Below are 15,742 nucleotides of genomic sequence, written 5' to 3' on the forward strand. Positions count from 1 at the left end.
AGTGGAGATGGCGTTGCACCACTAGGTGACCTCTAAATGCTCTAAATGCTCAGACTTGGCGGTCCAATGAGGGCCGGGCTCGCCCCCTCTCCTCCCCCTCCGGGGGAGGGCCCCCTGGAGGCCACACCCATTGGCCTCCCGGACCTCGCCTCCTCTTCCCACGTGGGCGTCGCTCCCGTTCACCACGCCCTGGGGCGCGGGGCCCGGGGCCGAGGGAGGCCCCGCCCACGCCCTGACGTCTCCCCTGCGCCAGCGGCGTGCCCGTGTGCGTGCCCGTGTGCGTGCCGGGAGCTGGCGGAGGCTGCTGGCGGCATGGAGGAGGCTGCAGACTGGCTCGTGGACTCTCTGCGCTTGTAAGCCGGGCCGGGCAGCGGGCGGAGCGGGGCGGGAGGGTAGGCCCGCGGCGTCCGGGGGCCGGCCGAGAGGCCCCAGGGGAGTCCGGCGGGAGCGGGCGGACTCCGGCCGCCTTCCCTCCGCGTGCGCCGACAGGCCCGGCAGCCCCGGCCTCGCGTCCGTGATCCGACCCCTCCCCCAGTCACCGCTCCCAGTCTCCACCTCCCCATCTGCCCGGTGGCCCTGAAATGGAACGTGGGCGCTGGTGACGGGAGGTTAGCGACGGCGCGAGGGCGCAAAGCGCACAGTGACCCCGGAAACCCCGTGGTTCGTGCTTATTCATACGGGAGGTTCGTAAGCGCCCCCCAAGCGGCCCAGAGGGCCTTGTTGGGCCCGGAGCTGAGAGAGGGCAGGCGGCGCGTGAGCGCGCCCAGCTCGCCCGACGGCCTCGTGCTCTGTTTGTTTCCACGTAGGTACCGAGATCTCCATGCGTTTGAGCTGCCGGGCCCCACCCGAGTCCTGGAGTGGACTGATAACCAAGGTGATCCTACCCCCAGGGACCCTCCCAAAGAACCCGGTGGGTGCTGTTGCCAGCTGGGACAGAGGCTCTGCAGACCCGGTTCCCAGGTCGTTGGCACGTCCCAGAAGCAGTTTCATGCCACGCTTTTATGACAGTGGTGTTTTCTGGCTGCTGTGTTTCTTGCTGGGTAACGTTAGGATGCAGTGGCTGCCCCTGCTCAGAAGTTTTAGGGTGTGGAGGTTGTTTCTGTGTTTAACTTTGGTCTAAAAGATATGTTTGCTGACATTCTTTGTTCCTTCTAGGAGTCTATGTTGCGGGCTGTGAAAGTCAGAAAAGAAATGAAGTGCTGCATCTTCTTTTACCCCCCAAACTCTGTGCTGAAAACCAGGTATGTTGGAAGTCAAACTGCTCCTTCATCTCCAAATGATTGTAGAAGTAGAAGGCAGCCTTTAGGGCCTGAATGAATGAAAAAGTCTTTATTAAGTGATTTATTGTGTGTCCTGGGCACTCTGCTAAATGCTAATATAAAAAGCTTGATGAGTCTCTGCTGTTAAGTAGCTTACATTCTAATTGGGGAAGACAACACTTAATATAGGGGAGAGATATTTTGGTCTGGGAAATTGAAAGGATGATGAATGGAGCTATAGGGAATTAATTGAAAGTCTTTACAAGAGCTTGAAGTAGAAGGTGGGAAGGTGGGAAAGAAGGGTCATAAAGCATGAAGATATTGGAGAGTCAGGGTTGGGTCCAGCCTAGAGATAAGGTTCTCTCTCTACTTAGGAGCCAAAGGCTCTAGGGTGAAAATTGGAGCAAGGAGGCAGGAAATGAATATGGATGTGAGTAGGGATGGTCATTAAGTGTATCTGAAGTCCTGGGGCATATCTATTCCCAGATTCCATCTATCCTGTCCTAGATGTCCATTCATCATCCCAGTCTAGGCCTAATAATGAAATCCTTCCTAACTGGACCTGCAGACCCAGATTTTCTTCCTCATTGCATTCTCACATATCTCTTGTTCCCATCTTGGAAGAACCCACCTTGTGGGGAGAATGGGGTATAACTGTGTTTTTATCCAGTTAACCAGTTGCTTTCCCTCTAACTTTGGGAAATACAGAGTTAGGGACTCAAGGATAGTACTGATGAGTGTATATTTTACCTTTTCAGTAATAGGGAAGGCAACTCTAATTCTAGACAACTGGAACAAGCAGCAGCAACACTCTGAAATGATTAGTCTCATCCATACATTCTGTGATCCAATGACAGTGACCATACTGCTATTTCTTATATGTGACTCTCCATCCCCTGGTTCTGTGCCTTTTTACTACCTGTCCCCTATGCCTGGAATGTTCCCCCTCTCTATTTCCAATTTTGGGGTTCCTTCATGATTCAGCTTAAACCCCATCTTCTTTTGCAAGATTTTCTTTCTTATTACTCCTTTGTCCCTTCTCCTTCCCACTCAGTGTTAATGTATTCCCTCTGAAATTACATCTCTCTTCTCCCATCTCTCTCTGTCTGTCTCCACTATCTGTTTCCCTATCTCTTTCTCTATAGACAGACAGATAGATAGATCTTGTATGTACATACTTGTTTGCACGTTGGGTCCCACATTAGAATGTGAGTTCTTTGAGGTCAGAGACTGTACTTTTCAGTTTCTATTGATTGATTCCCAAGTAACAGATCACATTATGGATCGTCCCCAAATCTTCCAGCCTAGGTTGGGTTGTGAGCTTTTATGTTGATATGGATAAGGTAGAGCTGGTTATAGCTTGCCTATAAGTACCATTTTTCTGTGATAACAGCAAGTAGCTCACTAATTCTTCATGGCTATCAAGAGAGGGATTTGGAATATAACGTTCATACTGTAGCAGAAAGGGCTAGGGAAAAGATTTAGTTGGATGTGAAACAAAGAACTCTCTTGATGTGTTCTTTTTCGAGGACAATGGAGGCAAGCAGTACAAATTACTGTGTACTTGAGACCTTGGAGAAAGTTTTTGTACTAATTAGCTATTTACTCTCACCTGGGCAACTCTCTTAGCTCTCTTTGACTTCTGAAATCCTGAGCTGGGTTCTATTTCTCAATGTGTGATGAGGTCACAAAATCAGGCCTTGCCCCCCTGGGTTCCCTGACCCTTAACTCCTCTAGCTGTCTTTATCTATTATACTGACCACCTTCTAGCCATAACCCTCCCCACTTCTAACTTTTTATTGAGTGTCTTAATCTGATACATAAGGGTTTGCAGAAACTTCTGGTATGACATCTTGGGGAAAAGGCAGGTAGTAAAGTAGCAGTAATCTTTCTCCAGATATGCACCTTCTCCTTATTTGTGTGAACTTATTGATGTCATGGAACTCATCTGTAAGGAGCATCCAAAAGTTAGGGAGTAGTTAATTGACTTTTTATTTGTGTTTTAGGGCTTATGTCCCGAAAGAGATTTCAGGATGAAACATGGGGGATTTTCAGACAAGCCTGTCTACAACCTGAAGCATATTCCAGAGACCAGGTATAAATCAGCTCTGTGCCCCTGATAATTCTTTTAAAAGTGGTTTATTGGTTCATTTTGGTTTTTTATATCAGTCATTTCTAGATATGACCCTATCCTTGAAACAAACAAAACAAAACAAAAAGCCAGTTAAGCAAAACCACCTGGCACTTTTGACAACATATACAACATTCAGAGCTTATAATTCCCCACCTCTGTACCCAAAGAAGGGAAGGGACAGGGGGTAACAGCATGATTCTTGTCAGAGTAGAGCTTGAAGAAATGATGGGATGTCTGTGTACCTCCCCTCTCTCTTTTGTTACTCCTTTCCCTATGCACCCCCAGAACAGTAGAAAACCAGGACCATTGATAAAAACTAGAGCCTTAGTCAAAACAACAACAAAGGTTGCCCTCACACACATAGACACACACACAGACACACACATCCTTTTTTTCATTGATTTAATAGAATTTGGATGTGCCTTAGAGAATGAACGCAGGACAGAAGGGAATGAAAGACTACAAAAGATGGACCTAAGGAGCAGAAAAGAGAGCCATGGTAGGCTATTGGAGACAAGGATTAAGAAAACATTTATAGCAAGGTTTATCTGACCAGCTTATTTTGTAGATTAAGAGATTTTCTTGATCATGTTCAAATTCCACTTTGGTGATTTTATTGTGCATATGGGTTTTTACTTTTTTAGAGAAGCTAATATGATGGAAAGAGCAGTGGCCTGGAGATTATGCTTCTGGTCCCAACACTGGCCCTGACTGACTGTGGGACCCTAGACAGGTCACTTTAACCCTGTACTAAAGTTTCTTTACCTTTCCACAAAGGAATTGAATTAACTGATCGTTAATGTCTTGGGGCAGCTAGGTGGCACAGTGGATAGAGTGCTGAGCTTGAGGTCAGGAAGACTCATCTTCCTGAGTTCAAATCTGGCCTCAGACATTTACTAGCTGTGTGACCCTAGCCAGCTCCCTTAACCCTGTTGCCTTTAGTTTCCTTGTCTATAAAAGGAGCTGGAGAAGGAAATGGAAAACCACTCCAATACCCTTGCCAAGAAAACCCCAGATGAGGTCATGAAGAGTCAAACACAACTGAAAAACAATGTCTACTGTCTTAAGATTTAGAGATTGTAAGAAATGCATGAGGAGGAAACCTGGATTATATGGGTCAAGAAGTCAAATAAGAAGGAAGGAGCAGGGTATATAGCCTGGCGTAATATCTCTACTTGCTTTGCACAGGTTGCTGGTAACAAGTGGCCCACCCGACAGTTCTCTACAGGTGTGGCAGGTTGCAGAAGATAGTGGTAAGTGATTTCAGAACATCTTTTTCAGAGAAGATCATGGAAAATAAGTGGTCACATTGATAAAACATTTTATACTTTTACAAAGCATCTTAAACATCTGTATGGAATATGTAGTACAGATACTATTTCCATTTAATGGATAAGGAAACTGAGGCTTAGAGATGGTGAGTTGCCCCAGTCACATAACAAGCAGTAGAGCCAGGGCAGGAATCCAGATTTTTGTTGTTATTTGGTTTGTTTTGTTTTTACTATGCCACACTTCCTGTCTTCCCAACATGGATGATTTCCATAGTTTTCTCCTTTACTAATTTGATGGTGTGAAGTGAAACTTCAGAGTTGATTTAATTTATATTTCTGTTATTGATGATTTGGATACTGCTCAATCTTCCTTGCTACCATCAGTTTCAGTGCCTGTCATTCTAGCTGTTGTATTTCAACCCCTTTTCTATTTTGTTGCTAGGATTCAATTCAGATCACCAAGTAGGTGTATACATGCTCTGTCTGGAGAAGGAGACAGCTAGCATACCCTTCCTTGGCAGTCTGTTCCATTATTTATCATCACTGTCAAGACCTTCCTTACCTTCCTTTGTTTTTATCTAAAGCATTTCTGTTAAAAATTCGTCTCCTACTTTCTTTAGCATGTTAAATGTGGAAGTATTCCAGTATAGTAATCTTTGTTGATATTTTGTTTTTCTTCCTCTAGACGTGATTAAAGCAGTAAGTACCATTGCTATCCATGGGGCAAAAAGTAGTGTCTGGCCCAAGCTTGCAGTCCTCGTCTCTAAGGTCCCCAGAGTCCTCCATGGGGCCAGGGTCAATGATCTTCACGTTACTGAGCTGGAGTCCCAGAAGACTCTCTACATGTCAGGTACTAAAATGATACTTTCACCCTGCATCTGTCTCCCAGATAGAGCTACCAGTCCCTTATTTAATTTATTAATCCTTATCTTTCTATGGCATCTCTCCTTCATACGGCTCAAAACACTTCATGAAACTGATGTCCTTCGTGCTTGTCCAATTATAGAGTGAAATACAATGTAGTACAGAGGAAAGAATTCTCTGTTTCTTACTCCCCGTTTTGGGCAAGTCACTTACTTAAACTCCCTGGGCTTTAATCTGTAAAATTAACTAAAGTCCCTTCCAGTTTTAAGTCTGTGATCTTGCTACTTTCCTTCCACTTTGCCCCCAAAAGACTTTTTGATTCATTCTTGCCAGAGAAAGTGTGCCTGCTGCCGGGGTATCCTTTTTATGAGTGACTAGTACTGAGGCCCCCTTCTTATTCTAAACACTAGGTTTGTGTTTTGTAGGGCATTAGAAAGGAGATTCTGTCTTTATCTTCCCAGCTCATGAGTGTCACAGTTGAGATGGGCATGTGACTTGCTTCCATTCGATAGCGTATGCACTGAGTTTCCTTCTCATTTTGGCCTTCCAGGTGAGAATGACAGTGAAGAAGACATAAGCAGTTTGCAGGTATTGGATGCAGATACATTTGCTTTCTGCTGTGCCTCGGGACGCCTGGGACTTGTGGACATCCGCCAGAAGCTGAATGACTCAAAGAGGACTGCCTCGAGCCCTGGACCTGGGGGAGAGTGGTGGTGTGCTGCATTTCAAACCAGGGGGCAGGGACCAGGCCCTACCATTGCCAGTCTGTCATCAAATGGGCAGCTTCAGCTCACAGACCTAAGGGACCTTGACCATCCGGTGACATCAGTGCAGTGCCCAGTTTCTATGCCCAGCCCAGACTGGGAGTTGCTGAGAGTAACCTGGGCTCCTTCTCTTGATGGCTGCTTAGCCATTTCAGGTACCTCAGAGGCTCCATTATCTGTTTTAGTTTTACTTTTTAGGTGATTCCTTAGCTTCTGGTTTCACACTCAGTTTGCCCCTGAGAATTAAAATTTACCTACCAAGAGCTCTCCAAATAACTCACCAACTAGCCATTTTTTTCTTTTTTTTTAAATTATTTTATTTGTTTTCAGTGTTCTACAATCACTTCCACAACTAACCATTTTTTTTTTTAAAGAAATAGCCAGCCTACAAAGGGACTAGGGAACATGGGAGTGGCAGGAGGATTGTCCTTAGCTTTGTGATCTCTGGGATTCTAGGTCAACTAGGTACTGGAGATGATCTAGTGCCTGCGTGTGTCCGTGTTCCTTTCTGCTCCGGAAGCCTTGTTGTGGTCTTAAACTAGTAAGACTTTTAAGCTCTCAAGACTTAATAGCTTCAAATTGTACTAAGACTTTTGGAACTCCCTGTATGCGTATGTATATGAGTCGGGTATGAGGATTGTTATAATCTCTGGGGAGCTAGGTTCATGTCTTTTCTCTTTAGACTCTAGGATTTTTTTGTTTTTGTTTTTTTTTATAAGGGTCCTTATTTTTCCTAACTGCTAGAGAATAGAGACCAACAGAAATCTTGACTCCTAGTTCAGTATATTCTCTGCTGTACTTAATGTTCTAAGTCATGGATGTTGTCAGCAGCTTTTTCAGTTTTAAAATAACCCAGTCTTAAAGACATAGATGCCCTGAAGATGGATTTATTGGATATTTATTGGACCATCATTGTAGTTTTTCACTTTCTGCTTTCTTGTGGTCCATGCTTTAGTCATAAGGGGCAGCTTGATGTAGTGGAAGGAACACTGAATAAGGAGTCAAGAGACCTGATTTTAGGCCTGGTCCTGCCACCATCTTAGTGGATAACTTCAGGCCAATCAGTGAACGTTTGGGCCTTAGTCCTCTTCTGTGTAAGAGGAGGAGGTTGTATTCCATGTCCTTTCCAGCCCTGGTCTTTTCTTGGGATAACAGGTGAAACAGAGTTTTCAGACAGCTTTGATGTACTTGGTAAGGTTACTGACAACCTTGATTTAGGGAAGAAGATAACATAACATACGTTTTAGGAAATCTTTCATTTTTAAATTCAGCACCTTGTGGCTAGCTTTATGTCATGAAAAATTTTGAAGAAAGCCTAATATTGTTTTACCTAGTTTGTTTATTAAATCTTTTCTGTGTTCATTAGGTTTTGATGGAACTGTCCAGATCTATGATACCACGTCCTGGGAGAAAAATGGAAGCCATGTGGAACCACTCTTTGTTCATAAAGGACATCTTTTCATAGATGGGAATGAGAAGGATGTGCTTTCACTGGTAACCACACATTCCTGGCACCCCAGCAAACCAAGGACATTGTTGTCTGCAGCAGTTGATGCATCTTTGCATGTGTGGGATTGGGTAGATCCTTGTAGCTCCTGTTGATCCAGTCAAAGGAAGGAACAGGCCTAGATATTCCTATGTTACTGGTGTGAGCTCACTTCTTGTGTTGTAAAGATTGAAATGGAAGGCCTATAAACCTCATCTCTACATGTAAGGGGCAAGTATTTCTAAGATCCTCTTTGGCAGCTATGAGGGATTTGGTTTATTTTTCTTGAAATTAAGTCAAAGAACAGTGGTTTACATGGCACAGCTCAGAAGCTAGAGGCTCAAAACCCACCTGTCCTTTGATCTAAGCAAGAGGAATAGCCTGCTGGAATGTAAATCCTTGTATGTCAAGGGTCTACACTAGGAGGATTATAATATGGTAGTGGATCTGGAAAAGTAGTAGTCTCATCCAGATGAGGTGTCACCATTTTTCTCTCCTTCCCCCAAGCACCTGGTAGGTACCACCCTACAATACCCTCTCTTCACCATTTGCCCCTCCTGTGGTTTGCAAGGATTACCTGCCTAGGTCAGGTACTTATCATTTTACCCCTCTGTTATTTGCTTGGGTGGTGCTCTCTGTAATAAGCTGCTCTTGTCACATTACTTTTGTTACTTTAAAAACTCTGTGGTTTCATTGGTATGGGTACTCCTGCCATTGATCATACCTGTCTTGGCCTTTTATTCGTTATGATTCTTGGCCATATTTTCCCTAGTACAGAGGATCTAAGATGTTGAAGGCCTTCCTTTTTATATTTCAGGAATTACCAATATGCCATCCAAATGGCACTGTTCAGTTCTTTCTTATTTTTCATATGTGACCAGCCTATCTCCAGTTTTACTTGCTCTTGATCATAACTTGCGTGACATTTTTGCATACAAATCATTGTTAGTAAGTAACTGAAGCTTATGTCTACAATGTGTCTTTCTGTTTTCCTAATTGTAGTTATTCTGAGATTCTTTTTTTAACGTGGGCAAAGTTTCTGTGTGAAGGAAATTTAATTTTTTTTTTCCTTAATCAAATGTTTTGGGGACCTTCCATGGCACATGTCCTGCCAGGGCACCATCCTTGGCTGAGTAGACCTCCTTTCAAAATGCATCTGAAATCATTGTATTTGGAAAAAAACAATGCCAGTTTCATTGTAGTGGCATAAAGCTTCTACATAGTTTGGGAATTTTGTTGTGGATTCCAACTTAAATAGAGCTTGGCTCATTGGTCCTGCAAGGGTAGGGGGTCTTTGAAGATGCTGTTGCTGAGAGGTGTGTAGGCCTTTGGGTTCAGGAGGTACTTCAGGTGATTGGACACCTCCACAATCTTCAGTGTCAGCAGTGGGATTGGGTGTCTGTCTCACATTTGGAGGTATTCATTCTTCTGGTAATGCCTGCCAGCTGGAGGGGCTTATCTTTAAAATACTTATCTAAGTAAGGCTTCCTTCATCTTCATTTCCAGCTATTGGGGGGGTGGAGAAACTTTTCTGGAATAAAGATTTGAATGTCTGAAGATTGGTGGACGGTGACCTGGATGGTGTCACCAGAGAGGTTGATGTTTTAAAGCTTGCAGGTCTGATTAATTGTAATTCTGTTCTAGGGTGAGTCATGGTTTCCTCCAGTAACTTAGTTCTTTGTTGAACTAATGATGGACTCTTCTTGTTCTCCTGTGGGCTTGGGGGCCAGTTGCACTTTAAGTTTTTCAAGTAAGTTTTGTCTAGCTTTGGAAGTCTCCCTTTGCTGATGTATGTTGATCTCATTTTTTTGCTGGAGGAACTCTGAGATGACTTCTTCATCTTCCTTTGCAAGCTTGACATGTTTAACTTCTAGCATTTCTCAGCGTCGCCAGCGCTTGCTCTGTTTCATGTGCTAACTCCCTGAGACCTTGATATCTCTCACCCTGGTTGACTCCAATAAGTGTGCTTCCATGGGTAGAAGCCACACCTATTGCAATTGCAGGAAGTTGTGTATATAATCCGTGTTCAAGTTGGTTTAACCCAGCCAGGTTTAGAAGGCTGGCATTGGGAATAGATTCCATGCCTGGATATTTTTTTTGGCAGTGCACCGGAAGGCATCTAGTTCATTCTGTAGGCCCATACCAGTGGATGTAGCTCAACTCCATCTTTGTTGCTTTGTAAAATGTGATCTAGCGTGGTTTTGATGATTAATAAACCAGCAAAGTGGGCCTGAGCCACTGATGTGGCAGTAATTGAATCTGCAACATCATGACCTTCCGTGATATGTAAGAATAAACTTTAGGAGAAAAACCTGCCGCATTATGGTGAATATAATGTTCCTAGTGATCTTGGATGTCCAGGTTTGTGGGAACTCTGTGAGGCCTTGCTCTGCATGGACACAAATTTGGCACATTGCTTTTTCACTTACATGTGTATTTTTCCACAATGACCTTTGGGAGAAATAGACTGCAGAGAGCAACAAAGAGGCCAGTTCTCCCTTTGGTGAGTTTCCCCTGTGGAATTGCTTGTATTGCCTGCTATAAGGGGGGATTGTAATTATTAGTGTCCAGAAATTGACTAAGGTTTGCTGTGTTATCCTGACTAAGCTGGTGGATTGAATATCTATGCTCAGAAAGGTATTGAGCTGGGGTTATTGTTGTCTATCACCCTCCTAGTAATAGTTTGTCCACAATGTTAACACACAGTTGTCCAAGTGATCCCCAAGATTCACATCTTCTTCAAATGATATGGTAGTGTAGGAGAGCTAGATCTTTGGTAGCATAGATTAACTCTCTGACTTGTGAATATTTTGTTTGGATGTTCAGTCCTATTTTTAACATATCATATAATGAGTCCATGGTGTCATATGTGATGATGATGTTTCTTTTTATTTTTACCTTGAGTCAGGTGTTAAAAGTTCAGTTAGAACTTATACTTCTTCTTTATGATGTATTCACTTTTGTAATCTGATTAGTTGTCCCTGTCCCTATTGTAAACCTGAAAGAATCCAAATTAGATCTTACAAAGATCTTCCTCTAGAAATTTCATTTTCAGTTCTTTTTTCTGTTTTTTTTTCCCCAAGGCAGTCAGTGTTAGGCAGCTTGTCACACAGCTAGTAAGTGCCAAGTGTCTGAAGTTGGATTTGAATTCAGGTTTTTTTGGCCTAAGGCCAGTGCTCTAGCCACTGCACCACCTAACTGCCCCCATTTTCAGATTCTTAAAGTATTTGTGAATTTATAAGTAGTCCTGAAAGATTTTTGTTTTTTGAGTAATTCAGATTGCTTAATTACCTAGCCTTGAAGGCTAAACTTGGTAATGTGCATTTATTTCACTCTCCTAAGCTTCCCCTCATCTTGGTTTTTGTTCTAGATGACTTCTAATGGGAATAATCTGTAAGGAAAACCTACCTCCCCAAAAAAATACCAAGGAAAAAACTTTTAGGGAAATAATGACATACTGCACAGTTCTAATTAGTCTTAAACCTTTTACAATTCAGTGTGAGTATGTCAAACATAATTGTTCAGCAGAGAAAAAACTTACTTTCTGGGCTAAGGATTTTCCCCTTTATTTTGGCAATTCCTTTTATCTCAAGTTCTTGTTACTTTCTCTGCAGAATTTCCTATATGACTGTTTATTCCTTATAGGTCACAACTAAAGTTGCTGTATTGCTAGACACTCAATTACTTTTTGATGGTGTCTCTTCCTTTCTGCCTGTGGCCTTCAATGTGAATGGTAAAGAATTCTAACCTCCCTGGGAAATACTGGTCTCTATTTTTTTGGGGGGGGGGTGGCCTCCAAACGGAAGTATCTTTTGTATGATTTGCACATGTATAACTTATACCAAACTGTTTACCATACCAAACTGTTTACCATGTTGGAAGGAAGGGGAAAAGAATTTGGAACTCAGAATATTTTTTCTTTTTTAGGTTCTACATTTACATTCCTATTAAATACATATTGCATAGAAGAAGTAAAATGAATGGGAGAAACCATAAAACAAAACATAATACAAAAGAAAATGGTCTGCTTCTATCTGCGATCCAATTCCATAGTTCTTTCTCTGGATGTGGAAGACGTTTTGCCTCAAGTCCTTTGGAAAATGTTTTTAATTAAATTATTTTACTTGTTTTCAGTGTTTGATCATCACTTCCACATCTTAGATTTTTTTTTCTATTCGCTCCCCATCATTCCCCCCTCCCTCCCCACTTCCTCCCTGAGATGGTGTACAGTCTTATATAGATAGGTTCTATATGTACATTCCTATTAAATGCGTGTTGCATAGAAGAATTAAAATGAATGGGAGAAACCATAAAACAAAACAAAGTGTAATACAAAAGTAAACGGTCTGTTCTGCGATCCAGTTCCATAATTCTTTCTCTAGATGTGGAAGGCGTTTTGTCTGAAATCCATTGGAAATTTTTTAAGTCCATGTATTTCAATTTTTCTACCAGAAAAATTTCTCCTACCCTGTGGTTCTTACTGTGTGCAAAGTTCTCCTGGTTCTGCTCCTTTCAGTCAGCATCAGTTCATATAAGTCTTTCCAGGCTTCTCTGAAGTCTTCGTATTCGTTTCTCATAGCACGGTAGTATTCCATTACATTCATATACCACAACTTGTTCAACCATTCCCCAATTAATGGGCATCCCCTTGATTTCCAGTTTGGCCACAAAGAGAGCTACCATAAATATTTTCGTACATGTGGGACCCTTTTTCATTTCTATGATCTCTGCGATAGAATTCCAGAAGTGATATTGCTGGCACATTTTTGTAGCCCTTTGGGCATAGCTCCAAATTGCTCTCCAGAATGGTTGGATCAGCTCACAGCTCCAGCAACAATGAATTAGTCTTCCAGTTCTCCCACATCTCCAATATTTATCATCTTCCTGTTTTGTCCTGTTAGCCAGTTTGATAGGTGTGATGTGGTACCTCAGAGTTGTTTTGATATGCATCTTTAATCAGTAGTGATTTTTAGAGCATTTTTTCATATGATTATAGATAGCTTTAATTTCTTCTGAAAACTCCCTGTTTATATCCTTTGATCATTTATGAATTGGGGAATGACTTGTATCCTTGTACATTTGACTCAGCTCTCTACCTATTTTATAAATGAGGCCTTTATCACAGATACTGGTTGCAAAAATTCTTTCCCAGTTTTCTGCTTCTCTCCTAATCTTGGTTGCATTAGGTTTGTTTGTGCAGAAACTTTTCAATTTAATGTAATCAAAATTATCCATTTTGCACTTCATAATGTTCTCTATCTCTTGTTTGGTCATAAATTTCTCCATAAATCTGACAAATACACTATTGCTTGCTCCCCTAATTTGTTTGTCAGTCTTTACACCTAGACCATGTATCCATTTGGACTTTATTCTTATACAAGTACAGTGTCAGGCATTGGTGTGCCATTTCCGCCACAATGTTATCCAGTTTTCCCAGCAATTTTTGTCAAACGATGAGGTCTTATCCCAGAAGCTGGGGGTCCTTGGGTTTATTCAAATAGTAGATAGCTATATTCATTGACTAACTGTGTCTTTTGAGTACCTAATTTATTCCACTGGTCTACCCCTCTGTTTGTTAGCTAGTACCAAGTGGTTTTGATGATTGCTTTATAATACAATTTGAGGTCTGGTAGCATTTCTTTTCTTTAGTTCCCTTGGTATTCTGGACCTTTTGTTTATTCAGATGAATTTTGATATTTTTTTCTAGCTATAGAAAATAATTATCTGGTAGTTTGATTGGTATGGCACTGAATAAGTAAGTAAATTAATTTAGGTAGAATTGCCATTTTTATTATATTAGCTTGGCCTACTGATGAGCAACTGATGTTTTTTTCCACTTACTTAGATCTGACTTTGTGTGAAAAGTGTTTTGTAATTATGTTCATATAGTCCCTGGGTTTGTTTGACAGGTAGACTTCTAGATATTTTGTAGTATCTACCCTAGCTTTAAATGGGATTTCTCTTTCTATCTCTTGCTGTTGGGCTTTGTTAGTAATATAGAGAAATGCAGGTGATTTATCTGGGTTTATTTTGTAACCTGCAATTTTGCCTAGTAGTTTTTTGCTTGATTTTCTGGGATTCTCTAAATATATCATCATATCATCTGCAGAGAATGATAACTTAGTTTCTTTGCCTATTCTGATACCTTCAATTTCTTCTCTTATTGCTACAGCTAGCATTTCTAATACCATATTGAATAACAGTGATGATAATGGACATCCTTGTTTCACCCCTGATCTTATTGGAAATGCATCTAATGCTTACTCATGGTTTTAGGTAGATACTGCTTATTATTTTGTGGAAAGTTCCATTTATTCCTATGCTTTTCAGTGTTTTCAATAGGAATGGGTGTTGTATTTTGTCAGAAGCTTTTTCTGCATCTATTGAGATAATCATGTGGTTTGTTAGTTTTGTTGTTGATATGATCAATTATGCTAATAGTTTTCCTAATATTGAACCAGCCCTGCATTCCTGGTATACATCCTACCTGATCACAATGTATTATTCTGGTGATGTTATGTATTCTTTTTGGTAATATCTTATTTAAAATTTTTGCATCAATATTCACTAGAGAAATTGGTCTATAATTTTCTTTCTCTGTTTTGGCTCTTCCTGGTTTAGTTATCAGAACCATATTTGTATCATTAAAAGAATTTGGGAGGACTCCTTCCCCAATTTTCTCAGATAGTCTGTATAGTATTGGAATTAACTGTTCTTAAAATGTTTGATAGAATTCACTTGTAAATCCATCTGGCCCTGGAGATTTTTTCCTAGGGAGTTCATGGATGGCTTGTTTAATTTCCTTTTCTGAGATGGGGTTATTTAAGTATTCAAATTCCTCTTCTGTTAATCTGGGCAATTTATATCTTTTAAAATAATCATCCATCTCATTTAGATTTTCAAATTTGTGGGCATAAAGTTGGGCAAAGTAATTTCTAATTATTGTCTTAATTTCCTTCTTATTGGAGGTGAGTTCACCCGTTTCATTTTTGATATTGGTAATTTGGTTTTCTTTCTTTTTTTTAATCAAATTGACCAAAGGTTTATCAATTTTATTAGTTTTTTCATAAAACCAACTATTGGTTTTATTTATTAATTCAATAGTTTTCTTAATTTCAATTTTATTAATCTCTCTTGGTTTTCAGTATTTCTAATTTGGTATTTACTTGGGGATTTTCAGTTTGTTCTTTTTCTAGCTTTTTCAGCTGCATGGCCAGGTCATTGATCTCCTCTTTCTCTGTTTTATTTATGTAGGCATTCAAAGATATAAAACTTCCCCTAAAAACTGCTTTTGCAGTGTCCCATAAGATTTGGTATGTTGTCTCATTGTCATTCTCTTGAATGAAGTTGTTGATTGTTTCTATGACTTCTTCTTTAACCCACTCCTTCTTTGGGATTAGAGTATTTAGTTTCCAATTAATTTTTGGTCTATCTTTCCATGGCCTTTTATTACATGTAATTTTTATTGCATTGTGATCTGAGAAGGATGCATTGACTGGCTCTGCCTTTCTACACTGGATTGTGAGGTGTTTATGCCCTAGTACATGGTCAATTTTCGTATATGTGCCATGTACCGCTGAGAAAAAGGTATATTCCTTTCTATCCCATTCCATTTTCTCCAGAGATCTATCATATCTACCCTATCCAGAGTTTTATTCACCTCCTTAACTTCTGTCTTATTTATTTTAAGGTTAGATTTATCAAGTTCAGAGAGGGGGAGGTTGAGGTCCCCCACTAGTATAGTTTCACTGTTTATTTCTTCCTGTAACTCCCTTAACTTCTAAGAATCTGGGTGTTATACCCCTTGGAGCATATATGTTTAGTAATGATATTGCTTCATTGTTTATGGTGCCTTTTAGCAGGATATAGTTTCCTTCCTTACCTCTCTTGATTAGATCTATTTCTACTTTTACTTTGAGATTAGGGTTGCCACCCCTGCTTTTCTCATATCAGCTGAAGCACAA

General features: G+C 40.9%; 1 protein-coding gene across 6 annotated transcripts; it reads left to right on the forward strand.

The window, feature by feature from the left end:
- The first annotated feature begins 203 nt into the window (after window positions 1-203).
- Window positions 204-11,911, forward strand: WDR73 (WD repeat domain 73). Of its 6 annotated transcripts, none has more exons than XR_011969404.1 (11): window positions 204-353; window positions 807-874; window positions 1,156-1,241; window positions 3,266-3,354; window positions 4,582-4,646; window positions 5,350-5,514; window positions 6,079-6,447; window positions 7,659-8,009; window positions 9,423-9,528; window positions 11,424-11,511; window positions 11,706-11,911. XR_011969404.1 is itself a non-coding variant. In XM_072619963.1 (10 exons), exons 1-10 carry the CDS (start codon window positions 313-315, stop codon window positions 11,756-11,758), a joined length of 1,152 nt encoding a protein of 383 aa, XP_072476064.1. In that variant the 5' UTR covers window positions 204-312; the 3' UTR covers window positions 11,759-11,911. The 6 variants fall into 6 exon arrangements, 2 of the variants coding, with proteins under 2 accessions (XP_072476064.1, XP_072476067.1); XR_011969406.1 differs by having other exon boundaries at window positions 7,659-8,002; XR_011969407.1 differs by having other exon boundaries at window positions 7,659-7,786; window positions 9,423-10,281.
- The last annotated feature ends 3,831 nt before the right edge of the window (window positions 11,912-15,742 follow it).

This window comes from Notamacropus eugenii, chromosome 1 (genome assembly GCF_028372415.1).
Source record: "Notamacropus eugenii isolate mMacEug1 chromosome 1, mMacEug1.pri_v2, whole genome shotgun sequence".
Taxonomy (NCBI): domain Eukaryota; kingdom Metazoa; phylum Chordata; class Mammalia; order Diprotodontia; family Macropodidae; genus Notamacropus; species Notamacropus eugenii.

Excerpts from the sequence above, each read along its gene's own strand:
- WDR73 (XM_072619963.1), top strand. The coding sequence starts at position 313 with ATGGAGGAGGCTGCAGACTGGCTCGTGGACTCTCTGCGCTT. Across the intron at positions 3,355-4,581 it reads AAGCATATTCCAGAGACCAG|GTTGCTGGTAACAAGTGGCC; the intron begins GTATAAATCAGC and ends TGCTTTGCACAG. Across the intron at positions 7,787-11,423 it reads AGAAGGATGTGCTTTCACTG|GTCACAACTAAAGTTGCTGT; the intron begins GTAACCACACAT and ends TATTCCTTATAG.